The following is a 27,092-nucleotide window of genomic DNA, read 5'->3' as shown; positions in this document are numbered from 1 at the left end:
TTAAAAGTTCTGCTCAGAGGAGGGTGGAGACCCATGCTCGACTTGCAGCAACTCAATTTTTTTAATCACAAGCTAAAATTCTGCATGGTTACGCTGGCATTGATAATACTGTCCCTAGAAAAATATGTGGTTCACAGCTCTCGATATGAAAGATGCATACGTTCATGTGGATTTTCACCCTTCCCACAGAAGATTCTTCAGTTTTGTGATAGATCCTGACCACTGTCAATACAGAGTACTCCCATTCAGTCTAGTAACTACATCCAGGGTTTTTATGAAAGTGTTTTCTGTAGTAGCGGGCATCACAACTCAGACAGGGCTGTTCCACATCCATGGGGATCTCTGTAAACATACATGTCTACCTTTGCTCAGACCCAAACTATAGCTTTCATAAGAGCTTAGTCTGACCTTAGACTCAGAGCAAGAGCTTGTGTCCCAATCAGTTTCCAAGCCATGGGCAATCTGATAAATCAGGTAGACATTGGTCTAGATTTGCCTTACTGTCCTGGGTCACATGGAGTCATGTACTTACGTAACACTGTTTACCAAACTCTACCTCTGCTGCCTGAAAGCTTGGCTTTGACCAATATACGCTGAGCACAAACAGCAAAAATGCTGTAGTGACAATCCCCACTGAGAAAAGGGCCTCTCTAACTTGGTGGAAAGATCCCACACCAGTGTGCATAGGCATTTCTTCCCTATTCCCCCACACCCGGTGGATAATCACAGACATCTCCATGTTAAGTTCAGGGGCTCACATGGATGGTCACACAGCACAGGGCACTTGGACACCTCAGGAAACAAGAATGCATGTAAATCTCCCAGAACTCAGAGCTGTCCGAGACGCATACAGGGCATTCTTACCAGTAATCCAGTCTCGTCACATTCTTGCACTGTTAGGCAATATGACTATAGTCTGCATAAACAAACAGGGAGGAGTAAGATCCATTCCTCTGTGTATAGAAGTGGTCAGTTTATGGAACTGGTGTGTGTACTCCCCCAAGAACCCAGAATTTGTTGGCAGACAGGCTTAGCAGGTAGTTTTCCAGCAACCACAAGTGTGGTTACACAGCTCAATGGTGAACATCTTTGCTCAGCAGGGAACCCCTACCTGAGATCTGTTCACCTCTGATAAACAAAGTGCAGCACATACTCTTCGAGGGGAGCTCAGGGCCAATTCTCCAGAGGTGATGCTCTCCTATGCGCTTGGACAAATCGTTTGAACTATGCCTTTCTTCCTAATCTGCTGCTCCCTTGAGTGTTGCAAAAGATTCAAGAGGGCAGAAGGAGTTATTCTTGCACTCAAATTGCCCAGGCAGTTCTAGTTCCCAGGTCTCCTGCATACATCAGCCCAGCCACTCATTAGCATTCATCCCTTCCTGGACCTCTTCACTCAAGAACAGCAGGGTCAGACATCCCAACCTGGAAGCTGTTCACTTCATGGCTTAGTATATGGATGGGCATCAGACCAAGAACATTCCTGTTCCAAAACTGTGCAAGCCATTCTTACTAATTGCAGAAGGGTCTCAACCAAAAAACGTTACCTTGCAGAGTGAAAGCATTTCTCTGTCTAGGCCCAGCACCACTGTGTCTCCTGATATTTTGGATTACCTCCTTATTCTCAAGATGGGTTTCTTCCTTCGCTTGATACGGGTTTACCTGGAAGCAATCAATGAGTGAGATGGTTATTCTATATTTACTTACCTCCAGGTTCTTAAAGGTCTTAATTAGAACTTCCAATTGGTAATAAGACCAACCCCTTAATGGCACTATAATTTAGTACTTTAACACTTACCTTTTGAATCCTTGGCTCCTCTTTGATTCTTCATCTATCTATGAAGGTTGTATTCCTCATATCCATTACCTCATCAAGATGGGTAGGTAAACTGGGGAACCTAATGGCAGTCCCTCCTCATGGTATAAAGACAAGGTCTTGCTATGACTACGTTCAAATTCATCCCAATGTAGTTTTGAAATTTCACATAAACCAGATTATCTATTTACCTGTGTTGTTCTTGAAGCCTTGCGCCTCCAGTGAAGCGACTTCATTCCTCGACAGCTCTGGCATTTTACCTAAGAGAACAAAACTGATCAGAAAGTCACCTACGTTTGTTTGCCATAACAGAACAAGCCCAAAGACCAGCTGTTTCCTCCCAGAGGATCTCCAAATAGATCTGTGGCTGTATCCTATTTTATCAGCTGGCACACTTTCCTACCTCACATGGTGTACGGGCTCACTCTATAAGAGTGAAGGCAGCTCTGGTAGTATCACTTCAAGAGGTAACTAGCAGCAACGTGGAGTTCCATCTGCATATTTACAAGACATTTTGCCATAATCCAAGCCTATGCTGATGCATCCTTTGGGACAGTGGTTGTGTGAACAGCTTTACCACCTGCCTCCTTACACCCTCCTTATTCTCCTCTGAATACTGCTTTATCAGTCACGCACAGTGGAATACAGAGAGGCCAGCGCTCAAAGGGAAGAGTTCTTCGACATGTGTGGTCCTCACCTGTATTCCATTACCCACTCTCCTTCCCCGCTCTGTTAGATCATCTGATACACAGTAAGAGGTGAGGAACTGGAGAGGCCTCAGTCCCCACTGCCCCTTATACTTTTTGGTGCGGAATAGTAGGGGAGAGAGGATTCAGGTGTGGACAAACAGACACTACTTGCAAGAATTCTCTGGTCTCAGGCACAAGGAGTGCATGCGTACCCACAATTGAATACAGATAGGGACCACACATCTCTAAGAACTCCATTTATGAATGGTAAGTAACTTCCCTTCTTTCTCCAGACAGCTTTGAAAACAGGGGGAAGAAGGTGTTAGCTGCTATAAAGATTGGGGGAGCTGTCAGAGAAATCTGAATGAGCTAAATCTAAGAGTATTCTATTCAAAACAGACACAAGTTGTCATTCCTCTACAACAGGGGTCGGCAACCTTTCAGAAGTGGTGGGCCGAGTCTTCATTTATTTACTGTAATTTAAGGTTTTGCATGCCAGTAATACGTTTTAACGTTTTTAGAAGGTCTCTTTCTATAAGTCTATAACTAAACTACTGTTGTATGTAAAGTAAATAAGTTTTTTAAAATGTTTAAGAAACTTCCTTTAAAATTAAATTAAAATGCAGAGCCCCCCGGACCAGTGGCCAGGACCCGGGCAGTGTGAGTGCCACTGAAAATCAGCTTGCGTGCTGTGTTTAGCACGCGTGCCATAGGTTGCCTACCCCTGCTCTACAATCTTCCTTCAAGGAGGTCATTTGGGAGGAGGAAGAAACTCTCAACAATGGGAAGAACTTCAATTGGCAAACTGAGTAATTCTACCGGTTTCTAGAATGCAAAGATACTCTTTCCTCTTTCTATGCTTGATAGTGGTGCTGGATGAATGGCACAAGAAATGGTAATTTCTGCTGAATGATTTCTTCCCTGAAAACACCCTGCAGACAAGAAGATAAAAGCCCCACTTAAAAGGATCTCTGAAGCTTTTTCAGCTGTACTCACTCAGAGCCTCTCTCGCAACCATCTGCTTCACCAGGGACACAATATCCTGGTGTAATGACCTAAAAAGTGTAGCTACCCAGAACTAAGGAGAATTCAAGTTTATATTAAAGAAATATCTCAGGCTACTTAATTCAGAGCAGACAGATCCATGGATTCCATGAAACTGGCAGCCAACACTGGAGCCAGATGCTAAATCCTGTCTAAGTTATGGACAGCAGATAATTTATTCAAAGCAAATATTTGTACCTCACAATTCTTAGGACAAATCTAGTTTGCAGAGACGATTGATTGTGGTGCTGACAACACAGATAACTCCAAGAGTTCGTTCCCCACTCTGGAGAGATCCAAAAATGCACTACAAGCCTTCATTCAGGAGCAGAAGTGCCTTTTGTTCCAACCTACAACAAAGATACCAAACATGAGACTCACTACATAGCTAGCAAATCTGGGTCTTGAACTCTTAGGATAAACCTACACTCAAAATGAGACCAATCCCTCTTTCCAGCTCAGACTATCAAAATAAGTACAGTTGTGCTTCCATCTGTACAAAAATAGATCTAGAGCAGAGGATATTCTCCCTTCTCCAATTGCCATTGAAGAATAACTTCTCAAGCAGCTGGATCCATTGAACTTCAGAAAGTTGAGCACTGGAAATAATGCACCCTTGATATTCTGGAGCTCGAGGCTCATCTGCATCCTTTCTTCATAGCCTCAACCTCAAGAGATACCCAGGAATATCCAGAAAGATTCTACAGCTACTAGAGATGGGAACAGTCTGTGTCCCTCGGTGTGAAAGATGTTCAAGACTCTCCATCTTCATATACGAAAAAGGTCAAAAGGAGTCTAATTCATCTTAGACTTCAAGATGCTGTTCAAGTTGACTTTTAAAGAAAATGAAATTTAAGATGGAGACTAGTTGCCACTATTGCTGGACTCTCTCCAAGAGATGTACTTAGGTGGGGAATGTGACAGAAGCAGCTCACCTGCATATTCCAGTCAGATCCTTTCATCAGCAACTTCTTTAGTTTACCTATAGAAATTATCTATACCAATACAAAATTTTATCTTTTGGCCTGTCCATCATCCACAAGGTGTTCATAACGGTGTTGGTCGTGATTATAGCTAGGGACAGATGTTTCCGAAATTATCTGTACCCATTTCTAAATATAGTACTCATCTGAACCACCTCCTCAAGGGCTTCACAGGAAACAACCTATTTCATCTTCATCTGTTAGTCTTAAAGGTGCCTCTTTGTTGCTCATTTAAAACTGTCATTATAATTTTAATTAACTTTTTTTGGTCCACCTGTACTCCAGAAGAATAAATGCTTTATAGGTAGGAGGTGATAATGCCTATACTTACGCCTATCTTCAGTCACTTATTTTTGCCAAATTTGACTCTTGACTGAAATTATCCATACTTGCTCTGAGCCTCAGCCTCAGACAGGTGTGTTTAAAAGTTTAGCAAAAACGGTTCCACCTTTGCTTCCAGGAATGAGAGAGGAAAAATAGATAAGTGGAAAGCATAGCAAATTATTCCTTTCCTATGTATGCTAACATCTTATTGTTGACTTTTAATCCTTTAATTGAAGGGGTAGAGGACTGTGGTGTGGATCTTAAAGTTCAAGGTTTACCCCCATCCTCTTCCCCCTCAATGAACAAAGCAGAGAGTCAACATGTCTCTAATGATGATTTTAAATAAAACTACCACCCTAGGAGCTTGCATACAAAAAGCTCTACTAAAACACCATTAAGGTTGCAAAGTTCAAATTGTGTGTGTAATCTTAATGCAGACCTCCATGTATATGTTTTATGAAGTCTGTGTGATATTATTTATTCTACTCAAACCTCATTGGGTGGACAGGAGTCACAGTGAATGAGGCAGAGGGCTGCATGAGGAAAGATAGATACCTTATTTATGGCAGTGGAGTAGGACCCTAAGAGAGCTTGTCTTTACCTGGCTTTATCACTGCCCTAGATGACCTTAATCAAGACTTTATGCTGCATATGCAGTGGTGTTGTACCCAAGTTGGTCCCAGGATATTAGAGAGACAAGGTGTCATCTTTTATTGGACAAACTGCTGTTGGTGAAAAAGACAAGCTTTCCAGCTTTCAGAGGGCTTACTGGAAGAAAAGTTCTGTGTAAGCTTGTAAAGCTTCTCTCACCAACCGGAGTTGGTCCAATACAAAGTATTACCTCACTCACCTTGTCTCAGTAATACTGCATGGTCACAAGTGGGCCACATCAAAGTTGCACAAGCCCTCCTAATTTTGGTATTTTGTTTAGTTTCAAAAGTCAGCAACTCAAAGGTAGTTGTTTTAATGTAGAAGTTTTTTTTTGCTTTTTTAAATAAATATATACAAAGCAAAACCAATGCTCTACTCCATTCCCTTTTTAAAGAAATACATCTTTCCCAGGCTGAAACTACTGCTAGATGCTGCTGCTTTCAGTAAGGTGGCCAGATTTAATTCAAGTGGAAAAACTATTCCATTGGCCAAGAGGCAGCCTGTGCCAAGGCCCAGACCCACAGTCAGTGTTCCCTCTAATTTTTCCCACACGTGTGGAATTAATTTTATGTACACGAACATGGAGGTGGTGTGTGGCACATGACCTTCATATTGGTGCACATAACAAAATTCATGTGGTAAGGGTGGGTTCAGGACTGGGGCAGATGGTTGGGCTGTGGGCTCTGGCCTGGGGCTGGGACTGAGGGGCTATGAGCTGTAGGGTGTGAGGGCTGCAGCTGGGGGTGTGGGCTCTCGGGTGGGGCTGGGGATGAGGGGTTTGTGGTGCAGAGGGTGCTCTAGGGCTAGAGAGAGGACTCCCTGGGGCAGCTCTAGGATTGGTGCTTCTCCCCTGGCTGCAGCAGGTCCTGGTTGGCTAGGTTCCCTGAGCACCTGCGTGGTGTTAAATAGGCTGGTGCATGGCTGTGCAGCTTACAGAGACCTTAGCCCACAGTCCCTGCTCTCAGGGCTTATCTATACATAGTGCGGGTAGGGTGACTAGAGGTCCTGATTTTATAGGGACAGTCCAGATAGTCGGGGATTTGTCTTAGGCACCTATTACCCCCCCTTCCCCTACCCAACCCCATTTTTCACACGTGCTATCTGGTCAAAATAAGCACTGCAGCAGCTCCCATTCAGCCCTCCGGCTGTAGCTGCTACCTGCACTGATGGGAGAGCATCTCTTATCAAGCATAGTTACGCTGCCGGCCCGAGCGGTGGTAGCTATGCCTGCGGGAGAAGCGCTCCACAGTAGGCTTGTCCACAGCCCTAAGCGAGCTCTCCAGTGTAGACTGAGCCTCTGCTTGCTGTGAGGTCCCAGTAGGGAGTGCCCCGGTACTGAGTTGTCCCCTTTATCTGTTTTTCACATGGAGTGTTGCTGCATGGGGTGGTCCCTGCCTGCCCACCAGGGGACCCCTGTGAGGGGGTGGGGTGAAGGCTGAAAAAATGTTATGCTCTGACACTGCCCCCTACCTGGCATGTGCCAGCCTGGCAGCAGGCAAGGGCGGGGTGAGATAGGGTTACCATTCGTCTGGATTCCCCCGGACATGTCCGGCTTTTTTCAGTTACAAATAGCGTCCGGGGGGAATTTGTCAATGTCTGGATTTCCCCCCCATGCAGAGCGCGCGTGGCTGACAGGGCAGCTGGCCGGATCGTGCCACTCGCCCAGGGCTCCGGCAGCCAGAGCCCCTCCTCCACTTCCCCCTCCTCTCTCCTGCAACTTGACACCACACCCCTCCTCTCCCTTCCTCCCCCCCCCCCCCCCCACCTGCATTCGCAGATTGCCGGCCGGCAGTTCGCCTCCGCCTTCGGCAGTCTGGAGCTCCGACCCTGCTCCCCTCCCCCGCTGTCGAGCGCGCCGCTCTGCAGCACAGTAAGGGGGCCAGGGGGTCAGAGAAGCGGCAGGGAGGTTCTGGGGGAGGTAGTCAAGAGACAGGGAGCAGGGGGAGGATTGGATGGGTCAGGAGTTCAGGGGGGGGCTGTCTGGGGGTTGGGGGTGTAAGGTTTTAGGCAGTCAGAGTACAGGTGGGGGGGGTCTCAGGAGGGGGCAGTTAGGGGACAAGGCACAGGGAGGCTTAGGTAGGGGGTGGGGTTCTGGAGGGCAGTTAGGAGCAGGGGTCCTAGGAGGGGGCAGTCAGGGGACAGGGAGCAGAGGGGTTTAGATGGGTCAGGAGTTCTGGGGGGGGCTGTCAGGGGGTGGGGGTGTGTATAAGGGTTGGGGCAGTCAGGGGACAGGTAGGGTCCTAGGGGGTCAGTTAGGATGTGGGGAAGGTCTCAGGAGGGGGCAGTCAGGGGACAAGGAGCAGGGAGGCTTAGGTAGGGGGTGGAGTCCTGCGGGGCAGTTAGGGGCAGTCAGGGGACAAGGCGTGGGGGGGGGTTGGGGGTTCTGAGGGGGCAGGAAGTGGGAGGAGTGGAAGGGGCAGGGGTGGGGCTAGGGCAGGATGGGGGCGGGGCTAGGGCGGGGTTCCTCCCATCCTCTTTTTTGATTGTTGAAATATGGTAACCCTAGGTGAGACAGCAGTTCTGCGGGCTGTCAATGCTTCCCCCTTCCCACCCTGGCTGGCACATGCGCTGCCACTCTGTTTCAGCAGGGCAGGTCTTGCATTGAGCAGTTGCTCTAGGGCAGGGGTGGGCAGACTTTTTGACCCAAGGGCCACATCTGGGTATGGAAATTGTATGGCAGGCTATGAATGCTCATGAAATTGGAGGATGGGGGTGCAGGAGAGGGTGAGGACTCTGGCTGGGGGTGTAGGTTTTGTGGTGGGGCAAGAAATGAGTTCAGAGTGTGGGAAGGGGCTCTGGATGGGGGGGGAAAGGTTCTAAGTGGGGGTGTGATTTCTGGGGTGGGGATGAGGGATTTGGGGTGCAGAAGTGTGCTCTGGGCTGGGACTGAGCGGTCTGGAGAGTGGGAGGGGGATCAGAGCTGGGGCAGAGGTTTGGGGCATGGGAGGGGGTCAGAGGTGCAGTGGCCGGGCAGCGCTTACTTCAAGCCACTCCCAGAAGCAGCAGCATGTCCCCTCTCTGGCGCCTATGCAGAGGTGTGGCCAGGCAGCTCTGCGCTCTGCCCTGTCCATAGGTGCTGCCCCTGCAGCTCCCATTAGCCGTGGTTCCGAGCCAATGGGAGGTGCGGGGGGGGGGCACTTATGGCGGGGGCAGTGTATCAGCCCCTTGGGTGCACCTACGCGTCAGAGCCGGAGGGGGGACATGCAGCTGCTTGTAGGAGCTGCACAGAGCCCCGGACCCTGCTCCCCGGCAGGAGCTCAAGGTTTGGATTAAAATGTCTGAAGGGCCGGATGTGACCCCCAGGCCATAGTTTGCCCACTCCTTCTCTATGGTTTGTGGGGCGGCTCCGTGCGGCTAGAGCGGCTCCGCAGCTCGGTGTGCCCAGCAGTGCTAGAGCGGCGCCCTTCCCGCCCCCCCACGCCGCGATTGGGCTCCACCCAGGCCGAGATTCTTTGGCGCCTGCGCAGTCGCGGGCGTGGCCGGCACTACTGAGCTATTGGGAGCGGACTCGGGGCCGTTTCGCGGGGCCCTTGTTGCCGGTGGGGGTTGGGCGGCCCGATGGCGACGTTCTTCGGGGAGGTGGTGGCGGCGCCGTCCCGGGCCGGGGTGGACGACGAGGAGGAGGCGGCGGTGGAGCGCGAGGAGACGCCGGAGGACCGCGAGATCCGCAGGGAGCTGGAGAAGAAAAGGTGGCGGGGCGGGGGCAGCGCGCGGGGGCCGCAGGGCGCGAGCTTGGGCGCTTGGCTGTGTCAGCGCCCGGGGGGAGACGCAGCGCTGCTGCCTGAGCGATGTGGCGCTCGGACGCTGTTTGTGGTGAAAACGCGGGATCGGGCCTGAGAGCCGCGTTGTCTTTATCAAACCTAGCACGGGAGGGGGGCGAGCCCGTGCAGCCCTCCCGTGTGGGAGGCTGGTGCGGAGTGGCCTGTGCTCAGCTCAGTTTCTGGGCTGAGCTTATTTTCCTCCCGCTTGTCTCTCTGGGTGTCAGGCGGGAGTCATAGCAATGTAGCGCTGGAAGAGACCTCAAGAGGTCATTAATCTAGTCCCCGGTGCTGAGGCAGGACTGGGTATACCTGGATCATCGCTGTCAGCTGTTTGGAGGGGTTTAAGATTTCCACTGCTTAACTAGCCTTATAGCTGGATTTTTTTTCCTAATAGGGAACCTAAGTCTCCCTTGCTGCAGATTAAGATAATTACTTTGATCACCAGCTGCACATGGGGGCTTTGTAACAGCCCTTAAGGTGTTTGAAGACTATCAATTCTCTCCCCTTCTAAGCTCCCTCAATCTCCTTTGCTCAAGACTAAAACATGCCTAATTGTTTATAACCTTTTAGTTTTCTAAACCTTATCATTTTCATGTTTTTACTTTGGACTCTCTCCGGTTTGTTCTCATTTTCCTATGCTCAGAACTGCACTTGCAACTTCAGCTGAGGACTCACCAGTGCCAAATAAAGTGGGTCAAGACTTCCTGTGTTATATATCTGACATACCTGTTAATACACCCCAGAATGATAGCCTTTTTCATAACTGCATCACATAGTGGACCACAAATTGAATGAGTTAACAATAACCCATAGATTCTTTTCAGCAGTACTACTGCCTAGCCAATTATTCCCAATTTTATAGATGTGCATTTGATTTCTTCCTTCCTAAGTGTACTTTGTTTGCACTCATCTTTATTGAATTTTGTTGATTTCAGAGCAGTTCTCCAATTTGTCCAGGTTGTTTTGAATTCTATTCTTGTCCTCCAAAGTACTTGCAGCCCCTCCCAGCCAGGTGACATTTGCAGATTTTATAAGCATACTATCCATTATCCAAGTCATTAATGAAAATATTGAATAGTACTGGACTCAGGACAGACCCCAGTGGGACCCCACTATATACATCTCTCCAGTTTGACTGCAAGCCATTGATTACTACTCTTAAACGGGTTGAAAGACCATAATCTTGCACCTATTTTATACTATTTTCTTCTAGACGACATTTACCCAGTTTGCTTATGAGAATGTCATGTGGTACTGTGTCAAAAGCTCTACTGAAATTAAAATATATCATATCTACTGTTTACCCCCTATCTTTTAGGTTAGTAACCCTGTCAAAGAAGTAAACTAGGGTGGCTTGACATGATTTGTTCTAGAGAAATCTATGTTGGCAATTACTTAGAACCCTATTATCCTCTAGATGTTTACCATTTGATTAGTTAATAATTTGTTCCAGTATTTTTCCAGGTGTTGAAGTTAGGTCTGTAACTCCCCAAGTCCTTTGTTCCCTTTTTAAAAACTCAGTCCTATGTTTGCTCTTCTCCAGTTGTCTGGGACCTCACCTGTCCTCCATGAGTTCTCAAAGATAATCACGAATGGTACTGAGATTAACCCAGCTAGTTACTTAAATGCCCAAGGGTGAATTTAATCAGGTTCTTCTGATTTGAATACATCTAACTTATCTTTCTTTAACCTGTTTTTTCCCTGTTTTGGCTTGTGTTCCTTCCTTTGTGTAACATAGGATGATTCTCTCAAAAACTATTTTTGTATTGTTTTTCCAGATTACAGAGAGAGGTAAATGGATCTGACCTTATTGCACAACGTGTGTTCCTATCCATTGTTTGTTTTGTTTGCATTTAACCTATTTCTGTTTCTTATGCTAGAGAGGTCCACATCCTTTGGAGTTCAAAGTTAAGTGCATCTACTGGAAGCTTTACAGATGAGCAGTTTCCTTGCTCTAAGTTTATATTGGCGATAGGACATAACGCTGTAGGTAAGTGGTCTAGACTGAGAAAAAAGCTTTAGAAACTCTATACAATTGTTTTGCCCTGCTCCCACTGTAACTTTTGAATACTGAGCAGTAGCAGGTAGGAACATGGGGAAGGTATGTGTGCTAAGAGAGCGCTTTTCTACATGAAGCCAAATTTCAGAACCCTGTTTAAATCTAGTCTTGACAAGGGTTTAAAGATGTAGTGTGAGTTTGAACTAGCTACCATAATCTAACTCTCACATTCTAGGCCTTGTTTTAACTAGTTAAGTTGTACTTTAGCACTTGCTAAGCTGGTCAAGCTAAAGCATGGACTTTTTGCTTCCCGCATGGCTTTAGCTTAACCTGCTTAGCATGTGCTAATGTCCAGCTTGCCTGGTCTTAACTAGAATTTTTGAAGGTGTGTGCTAGTTTGAACTAGCTGATGTGATCTGAAACCTCTTTAAATCCTAGTCTAAACAAAGCCTCAGAGAGTGGAACATTGAGCAGAGTAGGATAGGAATTCTAGCACCTTCCTTTCCTATCAGCTAGGGATGACATCTGACTTTCTCACCAGGGATTTGCCCTTGGATTTTATTTGAGGGGGGCCCCCCTTCTTCATCTCTTAATATTGGTTTCTGATCAGTATGCTTAGTCTCTGGCTAGGTGGTGTCTGCTAAATTCTTCAAGCCCTACTTTTGATCACTTCCTGTAAATTGTGAAGTTCACTTTTGGCAAAAGCAGGCAGAGCCTTGCTCTGAGTTTTGGTACTGAGGAAGAAGCTAGTACCAAAGCCATGATGATGTGGATTAACAAGATAAGAAAGCTTCACTCATTAAGGCAAAAGTGCAAGTATTATTTGAATAGTGCACTCCTGCTATTTACACTACTTGGGTCTGATTTGTTTCAGAATTGAAAATTGCATCATGGTCACTGTGATGGAGGCTTATATTGCCATGTCAGAGGTGTGTTTTTGAGATGAATGTAGCACTCATTCCCTGGGCTGGTGGAAATAGCTGCATACTAGCACGTTCCGTTTGAGTGTCTAATCATGAGAGATGAGTCTGAAAGGGAAAAGATTCTGAACATATTATCTTGTAGTTTCAACCAATTAATGAATGCAGCAGATTTGATACTGATTTTGAAGGGAGATGGTTCTCTCTGCACAGTGGACAGTGTCTGTTGCCTCAATAACAAATAAGGATCAACGTTTTTCTGCTTATTTTGTAGTATCTGATGAGAGAAACAAAATATTTCATATGTGACACAAAAAGTATTTAGAATATACATAACATATATTTGATTAATATTAATTGAGATTTTTTTTAAATGACATTAATATTTAAGGTTACTTTCATTCTTGATCTTTCCAGGTGAAAGGGTACTAGAGTTTGTGGTTTTGTTGCAACCACTAACGTAATGTAATTGATAATGAGTTCCCCCCCAAAAAACCCAACCACAAACAAACTGTAGTAATCCAGGTCAGGAGGTTTTGTGTAGAACAGTGACTTTTGTTTTAATGGGAATGTCTTCCATATCTGATATTACTATATAAACTAATACCGATGTTGTTCACAGCTTTCCTGTCCTCATTTGTTCTGAATTCTGGATGCTGGGAAGCAGTTGGCTCTGTCAAATTGTGGAACGAGTGGTGCAGAACATCAAATACAACAAGTGTTCTTCCAACAGATGCTTTCTGTTTGTTCTACAAATTAATATCTGATCCAACAGTAAGTGGCATAATATGTATGCATTTAAAAATGATTCTCCCCCCCCCCCCCCCGTCTGATTTTCTGTTGAGAAAAGAGTAAGAGAGAGTCCTTTTCAGAAAAGAAAACCAATAAGGTTGCAGTGTACCACTTTTTCTGATGTGGTAAGTTTTGTCAGCTCACTTGACAAGGTTGCTGAGACATGAGCTGCATTTCAGGAAGTTTAGGGTACTCAACTCTGCCACATAGCTATATTAAATTATGGAATTCAAGGTTACTTCTAGGTGTTAAATCTTACCCTCAAAAGTCTAGTGCTAATAGGTGTCATATCCTCAGTTGGCATAAACTGGTGTAATAAAGTTACATTGACTTACACCAGATGAATATCTGGCCCTTTATGTGCAGTACAAGGAAGATTCACGGCAAGATGGAGTGCTTCATACCAGTTGCAGATGGAAAATCCTCATTGAAATGGTGGTAGTATATACTGTGAATGTAATCAATATCATGTTAATGTAGAGTCAGTATCTTTTTAATATGAGACAGAAAGGGACTGTAACTGAGTTGTCTGAATCATTTGTTTACAGTTCTGTCTTTTCAGGTATTGTTGTGCCAGTGCAATTGCTATGTGGCTGAGGATCAGCAATTTCAATGGCTTGAAAAGGTAAAATTGAGATTAACAGGAGTTAGGCAAAGAATTTTTCTTTTGGGGGGCGGAGGAGGGAACCTCTTATAAAAAAAAACAAAACAAAACCTCTACTTATAATGCTCAGTTATTTTCTATATTGCTTTCCATTCCCCCCCCTCCCCCTCCCCGAAGCTTCAGAAAACTAAATGTTGTTTGAATTTCGTACCAAGAAGTTCTGTCTAATCCCATTATGGCTGGTACTGGTTGTGTCTGCTGTAGTTAAACTTTCTAAATCCGTTTCCAGTAGAGAGAGCCTCTGTTCTCTCATGTGTCTGACGAAGTGGGTATTCACCCACGAAAGCTTATGCTCCAATACATCTGTTAGTCTTAAAGGTGCCACAAGACTCTGTTGCTGTTCTCTCATACTCATTTTCAGAAACATTTGCCTTTCAGGGTTAAATTTTCCATGGTTGATTTCAACAGAAGTGAATTATTCTAACCACTTTTGAGTTATGAGAATATGGAAAAAATTGAGTGTTTTTGGTGTGTTTTTTTTGTTTTGTTTAGGAAAGAAAAGATATAACAGCACTTGTACAGGGCTACGGCTGCCAAAAATAACTAGTTTGAAACTTGGCATGGACAAAGTCCTCACTGAGGAGTGTGTGTTCTGCTTTCTTTGAGGGAGAAATGCTCAGTTCCTGCCTCTTTTGTTCCATCACTATAATTCTGCCATACAGAGAGGCTGCTGCTGGAACAATTTTCAATATTGTCAAGCCCAGTCACTCAAAAGGCATGAGTCAGGTCTGGAACTATTATGTAATCAACTTCAAAATCATGAAATTCTTAAATAAATATTAGGTTATTTTTGTTGGCCTTCTAGTTTTTGAAGTGTATTGTACACTTGGGTCATATTTTTCATGATCTTTTTTTCCTGCAACCTCATGGGTTTTAACTTTTTTTTTTTTTTAAATGAAAGCTCAGATTCACATAATCACTTGACTTTAGGAGCTGAAGTATTAACAAACACAACAGCTGTTGCGAGGCTTAGGTAAAATCATAAGAGTTAATATTATTATGCAAATTACTTAGAACATAAGAACGGCCGAACTGGGTTAGACCAAAGGTCCATCTAGCCCAGTATCCTGTCTACCAACAGTGGCCAATGCCAGGTGCCCCAGAGGGAGTGGACCTAACAGGCAATGATCAAGTGATCTCTCTCCTGCCATCCATCTCCATCCTCTGACAAACAGAGGCTAGGGACACCATTCCTTACCCATCCTGGCTAATAGCCATTAATGGACTTAACTATCATGAATTTATCCAGTTCTCTTTTAAACGCTGTTAGAGTCTTAGCCTTCACAACCTCCTCAGGTAAGGAGTTCCACAAGTTGACTGTGCGCTGCATGAAGAAAAACTTCCTTGTATTTGTTTTAAACCTACTGCCTATTAATTCCATTTGGTGACCCCTAGTTCTTGTGTTATGGGAATAAGTAAATAACTTTTCCTTATCCACTTTCCCCACATCACTCATGATTTTATATACCTCTATCATATCCCCCCTTAGTCTCCTCTTTTCCAAGTTGTAGAGTCCTAGCCTCTTTAATCTCTCCTCATATGGGACCCGTTCCAAACACCTAATCATTTTAGTTGCCCTTTTCTGAACCTTTTCTAGTGCCAGTATATCTTTTATGAGATGAGGAGACCACATCTGTACGCAGTATTCGAGATGTGGGTGTACCATCGATTTATATAAGGGCAATAATATATTCTCAGTCTTATTCTCTATCCCCTTTTTAATGATCCCTAACATCCTGTTTGCTTTTTTGACCGCCTCTGCACACTGCACGGATGTCTTCAGAGAACTAGAACTCCAAGATCTTTTTCCTGACTTGTTGTAGCTAAATTAGCCCCCATCATATTGTATGTATAGTTGGGGTTATTTTTTCCAATGTGCATTACTTTATTTATCCACATTAAATTTCATTTGCCATTTTGTTTCCCAATCACTTAGTTTTGTGAGATCTTTTTGAAGTTCGTCAGTCTGCTTTGGTCTTAACTATCTTGAGCAGTTTAGTATCATCTGCAAACTTTGCCACCTCACTGTTTACCCCTTTGTCCAGATCATTTATAAATAAATGGAATAGGATTGGTCCGAGGACTGACCCTTGTGGAACACCACTAGTTACCCCTCTCCATTCTGAGAATTTACCATTAATTCCTACCCTTTGTTCCCGGTCTTTTAACCAGTTCTCAATCCATGAAAGGACCTTCCCTTTTATCCCATGACAGCTTAATTTACGTAAGAGCCTTTGGTGAGGGACCTTGTCAAAGGCTTTCTGGAAATCTAAGTACACTATGTCCACTGGATCCCCCTTGTCCACATGTTTGTTGACCCCTTCAAAGAACTCAAATAGATTAGTAAGACACGATTTCCCTTTACAGAAACCATGTTGACTATTGCTCAAAAGTTTGTTTTTCTATGTGTCTGACAATTTTATTCTTAACTATTGCTTCGACTAATTTGCCCGGTACCAATGTTAAACTTACCGGTCTGTAATTGCCGGGATCACCTCTAGAGCCCTTTTTAAATATTGGCGTTACATTAGCTAACTTCCAGTCACTGGGTACAGAAGCCGATTTAAAGGACAGGTTACAAACCTTCGTTAATAGTTCCGCAACTTCGCATTTGAGTTCTTTCAGAACTCTTGGGTGAATGCCACCTGATCCCGGTGACTTGTTAATGTTAAGTTTATCAATTAATTCCAAAACCACCTCTAGTGACACTTCAATCTGTGACAGTTCCTCAGATTTGTCACCTACAAAAGCCGGCTCAAGTTTGGGAATCTCCCTAACATCCTCAGCCGTGAAGACTGAAGCAAAGAATCCATTTAGTTTCTCCGCAAAGACTTTATCGTCTTTAAGCGCTCCTTTTGTATCTCGATCATCAAGGGGCCCCACTGGTTGTTTAGCAGGCTTCCTGCTTCTGGTGTACTTAAAAAACATTTTATTACCACCTTTGGAGTTTTTGGCTAGCCGTTCTTCAAACTCCTCTTTGGCTTTTCTTATTACATTCTTGCACTTAATTTGGCAGCGTTTATGCTCCTTTCGATTTGCCTCACTAGGATTTGACTTCCACTTTTTAAAGGAAGTCTTTTTATCTCTCACTGCTTCTTTTACATGGTTGTTAAGCCATGGTGGCTCTTTTTTAGTTCTTTTACTGTGTTTCTTAATTTGGGGTATACATTGAAGTTGGGCCTCTATTATGGTGTCTTTAAAAAGCGCCCATGCAGCTTGCAGAGATTTCACTTTAGTCACTGTACTTTTTAACTTCTGTTTAACTAACCCCCTCATTTTTGCATAGTTCCCCCTTTTGAAATTAAATGCCACAGTGTTGGGCTGTTGAGCTGTTCTTCCCACCACAGGGATGTTGAATGCTATTGTATTATGGTCACTATTTCCAAGCGGTCCTGTTATAGTTACCTCTTGGACCAGCTCCTGCGCTCCACTCAGGGCTAAATCTAGAGTTGCCTTTCCCCTTGTGGGTTCCCGTACCAGCTGCTCCATGAAGCAATTAAAGTATCGAGAAATTTTATCTCTGCATTTTGTCCTGAAGTGAAATGTTCCCAGTCAATATGGGGATAATTGAAATCCCCCACTATTATTGAGTTCTTAATTTTGATAGCCTCTCTAATTTCCCTTAGCATTTCATCATCACTATCACTGTCCTGGTCTTTTTACTGGTGTAAAAAGAGTTTGTAGCAGTCTCAGTGAGGCAGAAAGGAAAATAAAATATGCTTTATAGATCTGCAAAGAGATTTTAAAATTGAATTGTACCCTTTTTAATATATTTATTTATTTTCCATTAGGCATTGCAGTTAAATAGATGTTAATAGAAACTTCAGCTTTCTTTTTTGGTTAGCAGTTTGACTAAAAATCTCCCTTCTCTTCCTCTGCTGCTCCTCCCCTTCCTCCTCCTCCCTCCCTCCTGCCACCCCCCCCTCCCCGCCATTGCTCTGCCTTCAATCTCAATGCAGATTTTTTTTGGTTATATAAGTGCACTCAAAAACAAAACTGTGTAAAACTTTAGAGCCTACAAGTCCACTCAGTCCTACTTCTTATTCTGTCAATCGCTAAGACAAACAAGTTTGTTTACATTAACTGGAGATACTGGTGCCCATTTCTTATTTACAATGTCACCTGAAAGTGAGAACAGGCATTCACATGGCACTTTTGTAGCCAGCATTGCAAGGTATTTACATGTCAGATATGCTAAACATTCGTATGCCCCATCATGCTTTGGACACCATTCCAAAGGACATGCTTCCATGCTGATGATGCTCATTACAAAAATAATGTGTCAATTAAATTTGTGACTGTACTCCTTGGGAAGAGAATTGTATGTCTCCTGCTCTGTTTTACCTGCATTCTACATATATTTCATGTTATAGCAGTCTCCGATGATGACCTAGCACAGGGGCTGGCAAACGTTTTGGCCTGAGGGCCGCATCGGGTTTCAGAAATTGTATGGAGGGCCAGTTAGGGGAGGCTGTGCCTCCCCAAACAGCCAGGCATGGCCCTGCCCCCTATCCGACCCCCACTGCTTCTTGCCCCCTGACGCCCCCCCCCGAGACCCCTGCCCCATCCACCCCTGCTGCTATCTGTCCCTGACCACACCCAGACCCCCCACCCCTAACTGCCCCTTACACCGCCCCATCCAACCCCCCCCCCCCTTCCTGACTGTCCCCCTCAGGACCCCTGACTCATCCACCCACCCCTTCTCCTTGTCCCTTGACTGCCCCTGGAACCCCAACCCCTGCTGCCCCATCCAACCCCTCCTCTCATTCCTGACAGCCACCCCAGGACCCCTGCTCCATCCACGACCCCTGCTCCCTGACTGCCCCCCGCCACCCCATCCAACCCCTCTTCTCCTTCCTGACTGCCTCCCCGGGACCCCTACCCCATCCAACCACCCCTTCTCCCTGACCACCCCCGGAACCCCTGCCCCCATTCAGCCCCCCTGTTCCCCGCCCTCCGACTGCTCCCACCCGTATCCACATCCCTGGCTCCTGACCACCCCTCGAACTCCCCTGCCCTTTATCCAACCCCCCTCCACTGCTCCCTGCACCCTTACCACGCTTCCTGGAGCACCAGTGGCTGGCAGCGCAACAGTTGCGCTGCCCGGCTGGAGTCAGCCATGCACCAGGTCAGGCCAGGCTCTGCAGCTGTACTACCCCAGGAGCTCGCAGCCCTGCTGCCCAGAGCATTGCGCCCGCGGCACAGTGAGCTGAGGCTGCGGGGGAGGGAGAGGCTGGGGGCTAGCTTCCCGAGCCAGGAGCTGAGGGGGCAGGTAGAATGGTCCTGTGGGCCGGATGTGGCCCACGGGCCATAGTTTGCCCACCTCTGACCTAGCACATGTTCATTTTAAGAAAACTTTCACAGCAGATTTGACAAAATGCAAAGAAGGTACCAATATGAGGTTTCTAAAAATAGGAATAGCACTCGACCCAAGGTTTAAGAATCTGAAGTGCTGTCCAAATCTGAGAGGGACAAGGTGTGGAGCGTGCTTTTAGAAGTCTTAAAAGAGCAACACTTTGATGTGGAAGCTACAGAACCCGAACCACGAAAAAAGAAAATCAACCTTCTGCTGGTGGCATCTGACTCAGATGATGAAAATGAACATGCATTGGTCTGCACTATTTTGGATCGTTATCGAGCAGAACACATCAGCATGGACGCATGTCCTCTGGAATGGTGGTTGAAGCATGAAGGGACATATGAATCTTTAGCGCATGTGGCATGTAAATATCTTGAAATGCCAGCTACAACAGTGCCATGTGAACGCCAGTTCTCACTTTCAGGTGACATTGTAAACAAGAAGCGGGCAGCATTATCTTCTGCAAATTGTAACCAACCTTGTTTGAGTGATTGGCTGACCAAGAAGTAGGACTGAGTGGACTTGTAGGCTCTAAAATTTTACATTGTTTTATTTTTGAATGCAGTTTTTTTTACATAATTCTACATTTGTAAGTTCAACTTTCATGATAGAGATTGTACTACAGTACTTGTATGAGGTGAATTGAAAAATACTTAAAGTGCAAATATTTGTAATAAAATATAAAGAAAGTGAGCACTGTACACTTTGTATTCTGTGTTCTAATTTAAATCAATATATTTGAAAACGTAGTAAACATCCAAAATATTTAAAAATGTTATTCTGTTGTTTAACAGTGTGATTAATTGTGATCAATTTTTTTAATTGCTTGACAGTCCTAATTCCTATTTTTTCTGCAACATTGTTACTTGAGGTCAAAATAAACAACCTTAAAAATTCCCAGGCTGCCCCTAGAAGTTCTCAACAAATTTTAACTTCACATAGGAGGAAATGAGAAATCTAAAATGTGGAAACAAGAAAAAAGAATTAATTAGATATTTATGGAGTATCTAGCAAATAGATATAACTTGGAAATGTAATCTGAAGGCTGTTGCTTAATTTACACAATCATTCTGATTTCATATGGATTCCTTTCCCTATCCACTCACACATTAGAAAAAGGAATCGTTCAAGTTTCTTTGTAGAAAGGGCCAAAAATCTGAAGCCTACAGAGCAAGTCAGTAGACTTGACAGATATGTAATTTATCTCCTCCTGTTTAGTAGTTTTTTTTTTTTTTTGATTGAAGCAACACAGTAATCCCTGTTTTTGAGGGTGTGGTAGAACTGTCAATTAACTTCATATATCTGAGAGAAACTACTTTTTTGCCATCTGAACTAAAATTAACCCAGTCTTCTGTAATTGGACTCCATTCCTGTATTAGCATAAACCTCACTTATGCTGGAATTAATATTTTCATTCCAGGTTTTTGGCTGTATGCGGGAGGAGGATCTGCAAGTAACCATTCTTTCGACATGTCCTGTAACTGATTATAAAACCCCTGAATCCACTTTAACGCTTCCTTCTCCTTTTCTGAAAGCTTTAAAGACAAAAGAATTCAAAGAGATCGTCTGTTGTCCACTGCTGGAGCAGCCAAATATTGTACAGGGTCTCCCTGCTGCTGGTATTATGCAACTTCATTTATATTCTTGCATTCATTTATTTTTTTTTTTTTTTGCTGCATTGCAAGGTCATGCTTGTGTCCTATGCTAACCATTGACATTTATTGGTGAATGTTAATTTTGAATTGCATAACGTTTCACTGATGATCCTAATTTTAAGTTTATCCTCCAATATACAATTTAGTGAATGAGCCAGGAAGATAACATTGTGAAAATTAATTCAGAACACTTGGCATCTTACACATCAGTATGTAAATGTGCTGATGCATACAAAAATTATGTTCTGTAATTAACAGCTTATATTGCGTAACATTACATCTTACAGTATATCTTGAACCAAGAGTCACCCAATGAAATTAGCAGGCATAAGCAAGTACTTCTTCACACAACGCAGAGTCATCCTCTGGAACCCTTTGCCAGGGAATGTTGTGAAGGCCAAAAGCATAACTGAGTTCAAAAATAATTAGATATGTTCTTGGAGGGTAGACCCTCAATGGCTATTAGCCAAGATGGTCAGAGACGCAACCCCATAGCAAAATGGTATATTACTTAAATTGAAAGCGATATTATGCAGTGTGGATTAGATTACTTTGATGTAACAAGAACAGGAGTACGTGTGGCACCTTAGAGACTAACAAATTTATTAGAGCATAAGTTTTCGTGGGCTACTGCCCACTTCTTCGGATGCGTGGGCAGTAGCCCACGAAAGCTTATGCTCTAATAAATTTGTTAGTCTCTAAGGTGCCACAAGTACTCCTGTTCTTTTTGCTGATACAGACTAACACGGCTGCTACTCTGAAACCTGTTTGATGTAACAGTCTTTTCTTTTTGGTTATATTTAGTTCTGAGTTATTGTCAAGTATGGCAGATTCCTGCAGTGTTGTATCAGTGTTACACGGATGTCATCAAACTGGACACTGTTACAATTGAAGCATTCAAGCCTGTGCTTTCTTCTAAGAACCTGAAGAGTTTAGTCAAGGTAAAGCTTAATTTTAAAGATTAGTGGAAAGTTCTATCTCTTGTAGTATTGGAGTGTCTGAGGTTGTAGACTAATCAGACTTAAATGTATAGTATTTGAGAGAGAGACAAACTTGGATTAACAGACCATCCTGAATATAAACCTTAGAAATCGGAACACTTAAATGCCTTAAACTGCTTCCATCTGTGATTAGTCTCTTAGCAATAGTATGTGAGAAGCTCTGGATTCACAATAATCATTTCATTTTTGAATTTATTATCTGGTATTTAAAGGAATAACTTCAAGTGACTATTGTAAATAGAACTTCCTATAGATCTTATTAAAAGCCTCTAAGCTACTCATGTTGCTTACTGGTCCGTGAGCTAAATATTTTACCACCGTGCATCCATAGTCAAAATGGTGCTATTCTATTAGCTGTGTATCAGATTGTAGGGATATTAAAGAAGGTAATAACAGTGATTCCCCCAAGTGACAGGTTTTTATTCTATTGGTATAACAAGATGAGAGCCATTCTAGATATCATTTAAACATTATTTTGAAAATGTTAATTTTTTTTAGTTGTATCAACTTCTTTTAAACCTGAAAGAGTACAGACTTCAGGGACATATTAATCATAAAGGGCCAGATTTTTAAAGGTATTTTGGCCTTGGTATGCTCAGTATTGCAACACCTAACTGATTTAGGAGCCAAAATCTCATTTTCAAAAGGGATTTAGGAGCCAAAGTCCCCATGACTGTCAGGTGCTCTATCCGCTAGGCCACACTGTCTCCATCAGCAAGCAAAAAGTTGAGTATTTTCCTTTTTTTAAATGTTTTGAATGAACATGTTTACAGAATGGCTTCTGTAAAGTAGTTGCCCTGGTTTTGCCAGTTGAACTTGAGTTTAAATGGAAAAAGTGATTGGTAGGAGAATCTTTGAAATGGGCTGTTTTCAGCTGTGACTGAGATGCAAATTCCAGCTTTCAGACACCACCTATGAATTTTAGCATCCATCAAGGCTTCTAAATTGATATCACTTTGTTGAGGGGAAATAAAAATGCAGCCTCTTCCCTCTCCCTTTTATGGGTGTAACTATTTGAGCGAGAGAATACAGGTTAACAAGTCCTAGTGTGTGATTGAACTGAACACTCCTTTGGAGCTATCACTAGCTCTCTAGATACTTTTTCATAACACCTGACCCTTATTTATACAGTAACTCCTCACTTAAACTTGTCCCGGTTAACATTGTTTTGTTGTTACGTTGCTGATCAATTAGAGAACATGTTTGTTTAAAGTTGTGCAATGCTCCCTTATAATGTTGTTTGGCAGCCTCCTGCTTTGTCCACTGCTTGCAGAAAGAGTAGCCCGTTGGAGCTAGCTGTGCTGCTCCTGCCCTCTGCCGTGGAGCTGCTCCTGGGACACTCCTGCTTGTTGTACAAAAGGGCGGGGGGGAAGAGGGGTGCTAATGTCAGGGTGTCCCCCTCTGCCCCCCGCCCCACAGAGCAGGGTGGGGGGACACAATAGGGCTCAGGACGGAGGGAGCTTGCTGGCAGCAGTTGCTATCTCAACTTGCTGATTTACTTAAAAAGGCAATGTGTTGTGACAAAGTTCCTCCTCTAGCTTGGTGGGTCCTGCGCTTATTGGTGGATTTGCTCACTTCAGAGATTCACCTTGTGGGTCGGGAAACAGCCCAGAGACCTTCCCCTCTGGTAGAAGCCACAGTCCAGGTCAATGCCTCCTGTGTCTGATCAGGAGTGGGGAAGTTTGGAGGGAACCTGGGCCCGCCCTCTACTCTGGGTTCCAGCCCAGGGCCCTGTGGACTGCAGCTGTCTAGAGTGCCTCCTGGTACAGCTGTACAACAACTACAACTCCCTGAGCTACTTCCCCATAGCTTCCTCCCAACACCTTCTTTATCCTCAGCACCTTTCTCCAAGTGTCTGATAATGCTTGTACTCCTCAATCCTCCAGCAATATACCTTCTCACTCTCAGCTCCCAGTGCCTCTTGCTCCCAGCTCCTTGCATGCACGCTACAAACTGAACTGAGGTCCTTTTTAAACTCAGGTGCCCTGATTAGCCAGCCTGTCCTAATTGATTCTAGCAGTTTCTTCTCAATTGGTTCCAGGTGTCCTAATTAGCCTCCTTGCCTTAATTGGTTCCAGCAAGCTCCTGCTTGTTCTGGAACTGCCCCTGTTACCTTACCCAGGGAAAAGGGATCTACTTAATCTGGGACTAATATATGTGCCTTCCAACACTCTCCTGTAGCCATCTGGCCTGACTCTGTCACAGTACTTAGAGTGGGGTCAGCCTACTTAAAGGGCCAATGCATGTGTGTCTCATGCAAATAGTGTGTCTCCCCTCCCTCCATTCGTGCTGCCTTGTAGAGCATGAGGCTATGTTAACACTGTGTTAACCCTTGAGGGCTCAGCCGAGTGCTAGTTCATCATTTAGCAGTAAGGCATTCCCTGGGAAATATCCCACCCTCTTCCACCCTCTGGCTTCACCACCTCAACCAAGCTTCACAATCATCATTGCTGTGTACAGTATTAAATTGTTTGTTTAAAATTTATACTCTGTGTGTGTGTGTGTGTGTGTGTGTGTGTGTGTGTGTGTATATATATATATATATATATATATATATATATATATATATATATAAATAAAAAACTTTTTTTTTTGTCTGTTGAAAATTTTTTCCCTGGAACCTAACCCCCTCCTATTTACTCTAATTTTTATGGGGAAATTGGATTCGCTTAATGTTGTTTTGCTTAAAGTAGCATTTTTCAGGAACATAATTACAATGTTAAGTGAGGAGTTACTGTAGTTAATGTTTTAATCATATTGCTGTTAACTGTAATAAAGTTTTGAGTGTGTAGGAAAGAGTATGATTGAACTGTTGTGTAACCTACTAGTGATGACTATTTCTTTATTTTACTAGGATATGTCCAAAAGCACAGAGATACTGAAGAAATTAGTGACAACCAATGAAATTCATAACAACATCTATACATAAAGATAAAGTGGACAGTTATCACCAACCAGTACATTCAAGTCTGAAGAGCACTTTTGTCAACTCCAGTTGCTTATTTGAAGATATTTTGGAATTATAGCTGCTGCTTTAAAAGTGGAATAAATCCTAATAGATTTTTTTATATTTTGAGATACTCTTTATTTGAGCATTTTTCAATGCCTAGAGTGACTTAACACATGTCAAATTTTCTTGCTTCACTAGATGGGAGTATATTTTTAACAGTTTATTAACCCAAAGAGATGACTTGAGGATGAAATGCACATTTTTCCCTTAAGTGGATCGAATGACTTGTTTTAAATATACACGTGCTATAGTCAAAACAGAAAAGTAGGTTTGATTGATGTCTAATGATGTCATACTTCGTTAAATTTATTTTGAGTTGTCTTAAAAATCTGTGTGGGTGATCTGAATAAAGATACTCAGAAGTTCTCAAATTTTATATACAAAATATTTATGTTAAAAATACCATGGTAAAGACATATTTGGAAACCTACTTATGTGTAAAAATACAATTCAGGATTCCACCATTTTCATTAGTAAAAGTGGTGGGAACATGGAATTATCAGCTATCTGGAAGCAGATGAAATATGTGACTCCATTTTTACTTCACTTTGGAACTTGCCTCAATATTTTAGCCACCTTTCTCTTACATAAAGAGAAATTATACTTTATGGTAGTCAGAAATTTTGCAGGTCAAAACTGTTTCAATAAGCTTTTAATCTTAACAGCACCTAGCACAATGTGGTCCATGACTCTTAAGTGCTGCAGTAATACAAAGAAGAAATAATAATCAAAACTGACTTTTAATATTAAAAGTCTGTTTACATTCATACAATAAAAATTTGCTTCAACCATTTTAACTGAGTTGACAAAGGAGTAGTAAGAACAACAGTCACCTTTATGCTGAATAGGAAATTTTCAAAGAGAAGCAAATAGTTTAAATGTTCAGTATTTAAAGTTGAAATGATTTTAGAGGTTAATATTTTAAGAACCTATGGTTTATAATGTTGTTCTGACTGTGTTTTTAAAATTAAATATTGGAATTGGCATAAAGTTGCAGTACATCGGTACATTAACTGTATATTGTCCCTGACAGTGTATTCAAGATTATAATTGCAGATGTGGCATGAAGAGTTAATATTCTGTTGTAGCCATCTGCATCAGAGTGCTGTTACTAGAATGAGAATTTTAAAATGTATTTGGGTCATTTTACAGGAAAGAAAGATTACTTTCAATCTACTGTGGCTTAGATCGTTCTCAGCATAGTCAGTTTGATTTTTTTTTTTTTATTGTGAAAGCTCACTGGAATATTTGTAACAATATACTTTTATGTCTTAACTGCATTACTTTGCCTGGTTCTGAAATTTCTGACTCGCTTTATATTGTGCTAGAATCTCAACTGCCCCTGCTATATTTGGCCTTATAGTGTGATAAATGATGCAGGTGAGACCAAGTCTTCAGCAGATTTTATTAGTGTAAAGCCTCTCATCATTGGGCACTTTCATTTAAAGTACTGTTAATATAGTAAGAGTTTAGAGCTCAGGAAAACAAGTGGCCACCATTATATAAGTGGTATATTTTGAAACATACAAGCAAGGGGACCTTTTTTCTTTTTTTACTTCTAAACCAAATTTTACGTAGTTTGAAGAAAACCTGTTTCTGCGGTTGCTTTGTAGGTCTGACCTGAGATGAAAATATTTTTGCCATGAAAGGATTGTTCATTGGCTACCCCAGTTGCTTGCTTATACATTTCAAATGTGAATATTGTTTATTGTAAATTGAAGATTACAGAGGAAAACCTTGAATAAATAACAATATCTGTAAACTTTTACAGCAGTGGTTTTCAACCTTTTTTCATCTGCGGACCCCTAAAAATTTCAGATGGAGGTGCAGGCCCATTTGGAAATTTTAGACATAGTCTGCGGACCTCTGGTTGAAAACCACTGTACTATGGTAAGAGGTCTGCAAAAGGTTGCTGTTAGACATAGTGTGTGGACCTCAGGGGTCTGCAGACCACAGGTTGAAAACCACCATTTTACAGAAATAGAAAGTATATTTCTAGTTTGTCTTGTTACCACTGTAGTTGTAACTTCAAAATAGTTCCTCAAATACAGCTGAATTTACTCCCAACTTATACTAAGCAAAAAGGAAAATTTATGTATTTACTATGAAGAAGGTTTTAAAAAAAAACAACAACCCACCACTGATAAATCCGAAGTCTGGAAATCAAAGCTAGAAAAATTAGAACTGGGAATCAAGTGTATACTGTATTTCTAACAAGGAGTAACTTATCTTCAAATCAGGACTGAATGTTTTATAAAAGATGTGCTCTAGTCCATATTCCTCTCACTGAATGAATTACTGAGTGAGGTTGTGTGGTCTTGACTATGCAGGAGATCAGATTAAATCTAATGGCCTGAAAATATGGGTCTGATCCAGTGGAACAAACAGCTGGGCAGGGCTCCCTCCACTAACTCCACCCCTCAGACC

The 27,092-nt window shown here is 43.2% G+C and overlaps 1 protein-coding gene and 1 long non-coding RNA gene across 2 annotated transcripts; one reads left to right on the top strand and one right to left on the bottom strand.

Moving 5' to 3' along the window:
- Positions 1 to 1,523: 1,523 nt before the first annotated feature.
- On the bottom strand, positions 1,524 to 8,598 carry LOC122174584 (uncharacterized). The gene is made up of 3 exons (XR_006176631.2): positions 8,486 to 8,598; positions 2,005 to 2,073; positions 1,524 to 1,659 (listed from the first exon to the last, which is right to left on the bottom strand). It is a non-coding gene; the product is annotated as an uncharacterized LOC122174584 (long non-coding RNA).
- Positions 8,599 to 8,606: 8 nt separating this feature from the next.
- PSMG1 (proteasome assembly chaperone 1) lies at positions 8,607 to 26,433 on the top strand. The gene is made up of 7 exons (XM_005304439.5): positions 8,607 to 9,193; positions 11,146 to 11,255; positions 12,807 to 12,958; positions 13,539 to 13,601; positions 20,420 to 20,618; positions 21,459 to 21,595; positions 24,510 to 26,433. Exons 1-7 carry the CDS (start codon positions 9,063 to 9,065, stop codon positions 24,582 to 24,584), a joined length of 867 nt encoding a protein of 288 aa, XP_005304496.1. The 5' UTR covers positions 8,607 to 9,062; the 3' UTR covers positions 24,585 to 26,433.
- Positions 26,434 to 27,092: the final 659 nt, after the last annotated feature.

The sequence above is a fragment of the Chrysemys picta genome, chromosome 1 (assembly GCF_011386835.1).
Source record: "Chrysemys picta bellii isolate R12L10 chromosome 1, ASM1138683v2, whole genome shotgun sequence".
Taxonomy (NCBI): domain Eukaryota; kingdom Metazoa; phylum Chordata; order Testudines; family Emydidae; genus Chrysemys; species Chrysemys picta.
The sequence above is the reverse complement of the archived record's forward strand: the minus strand, read 5'-3'. Positions and strand labels throughout refer to the sequence as shown.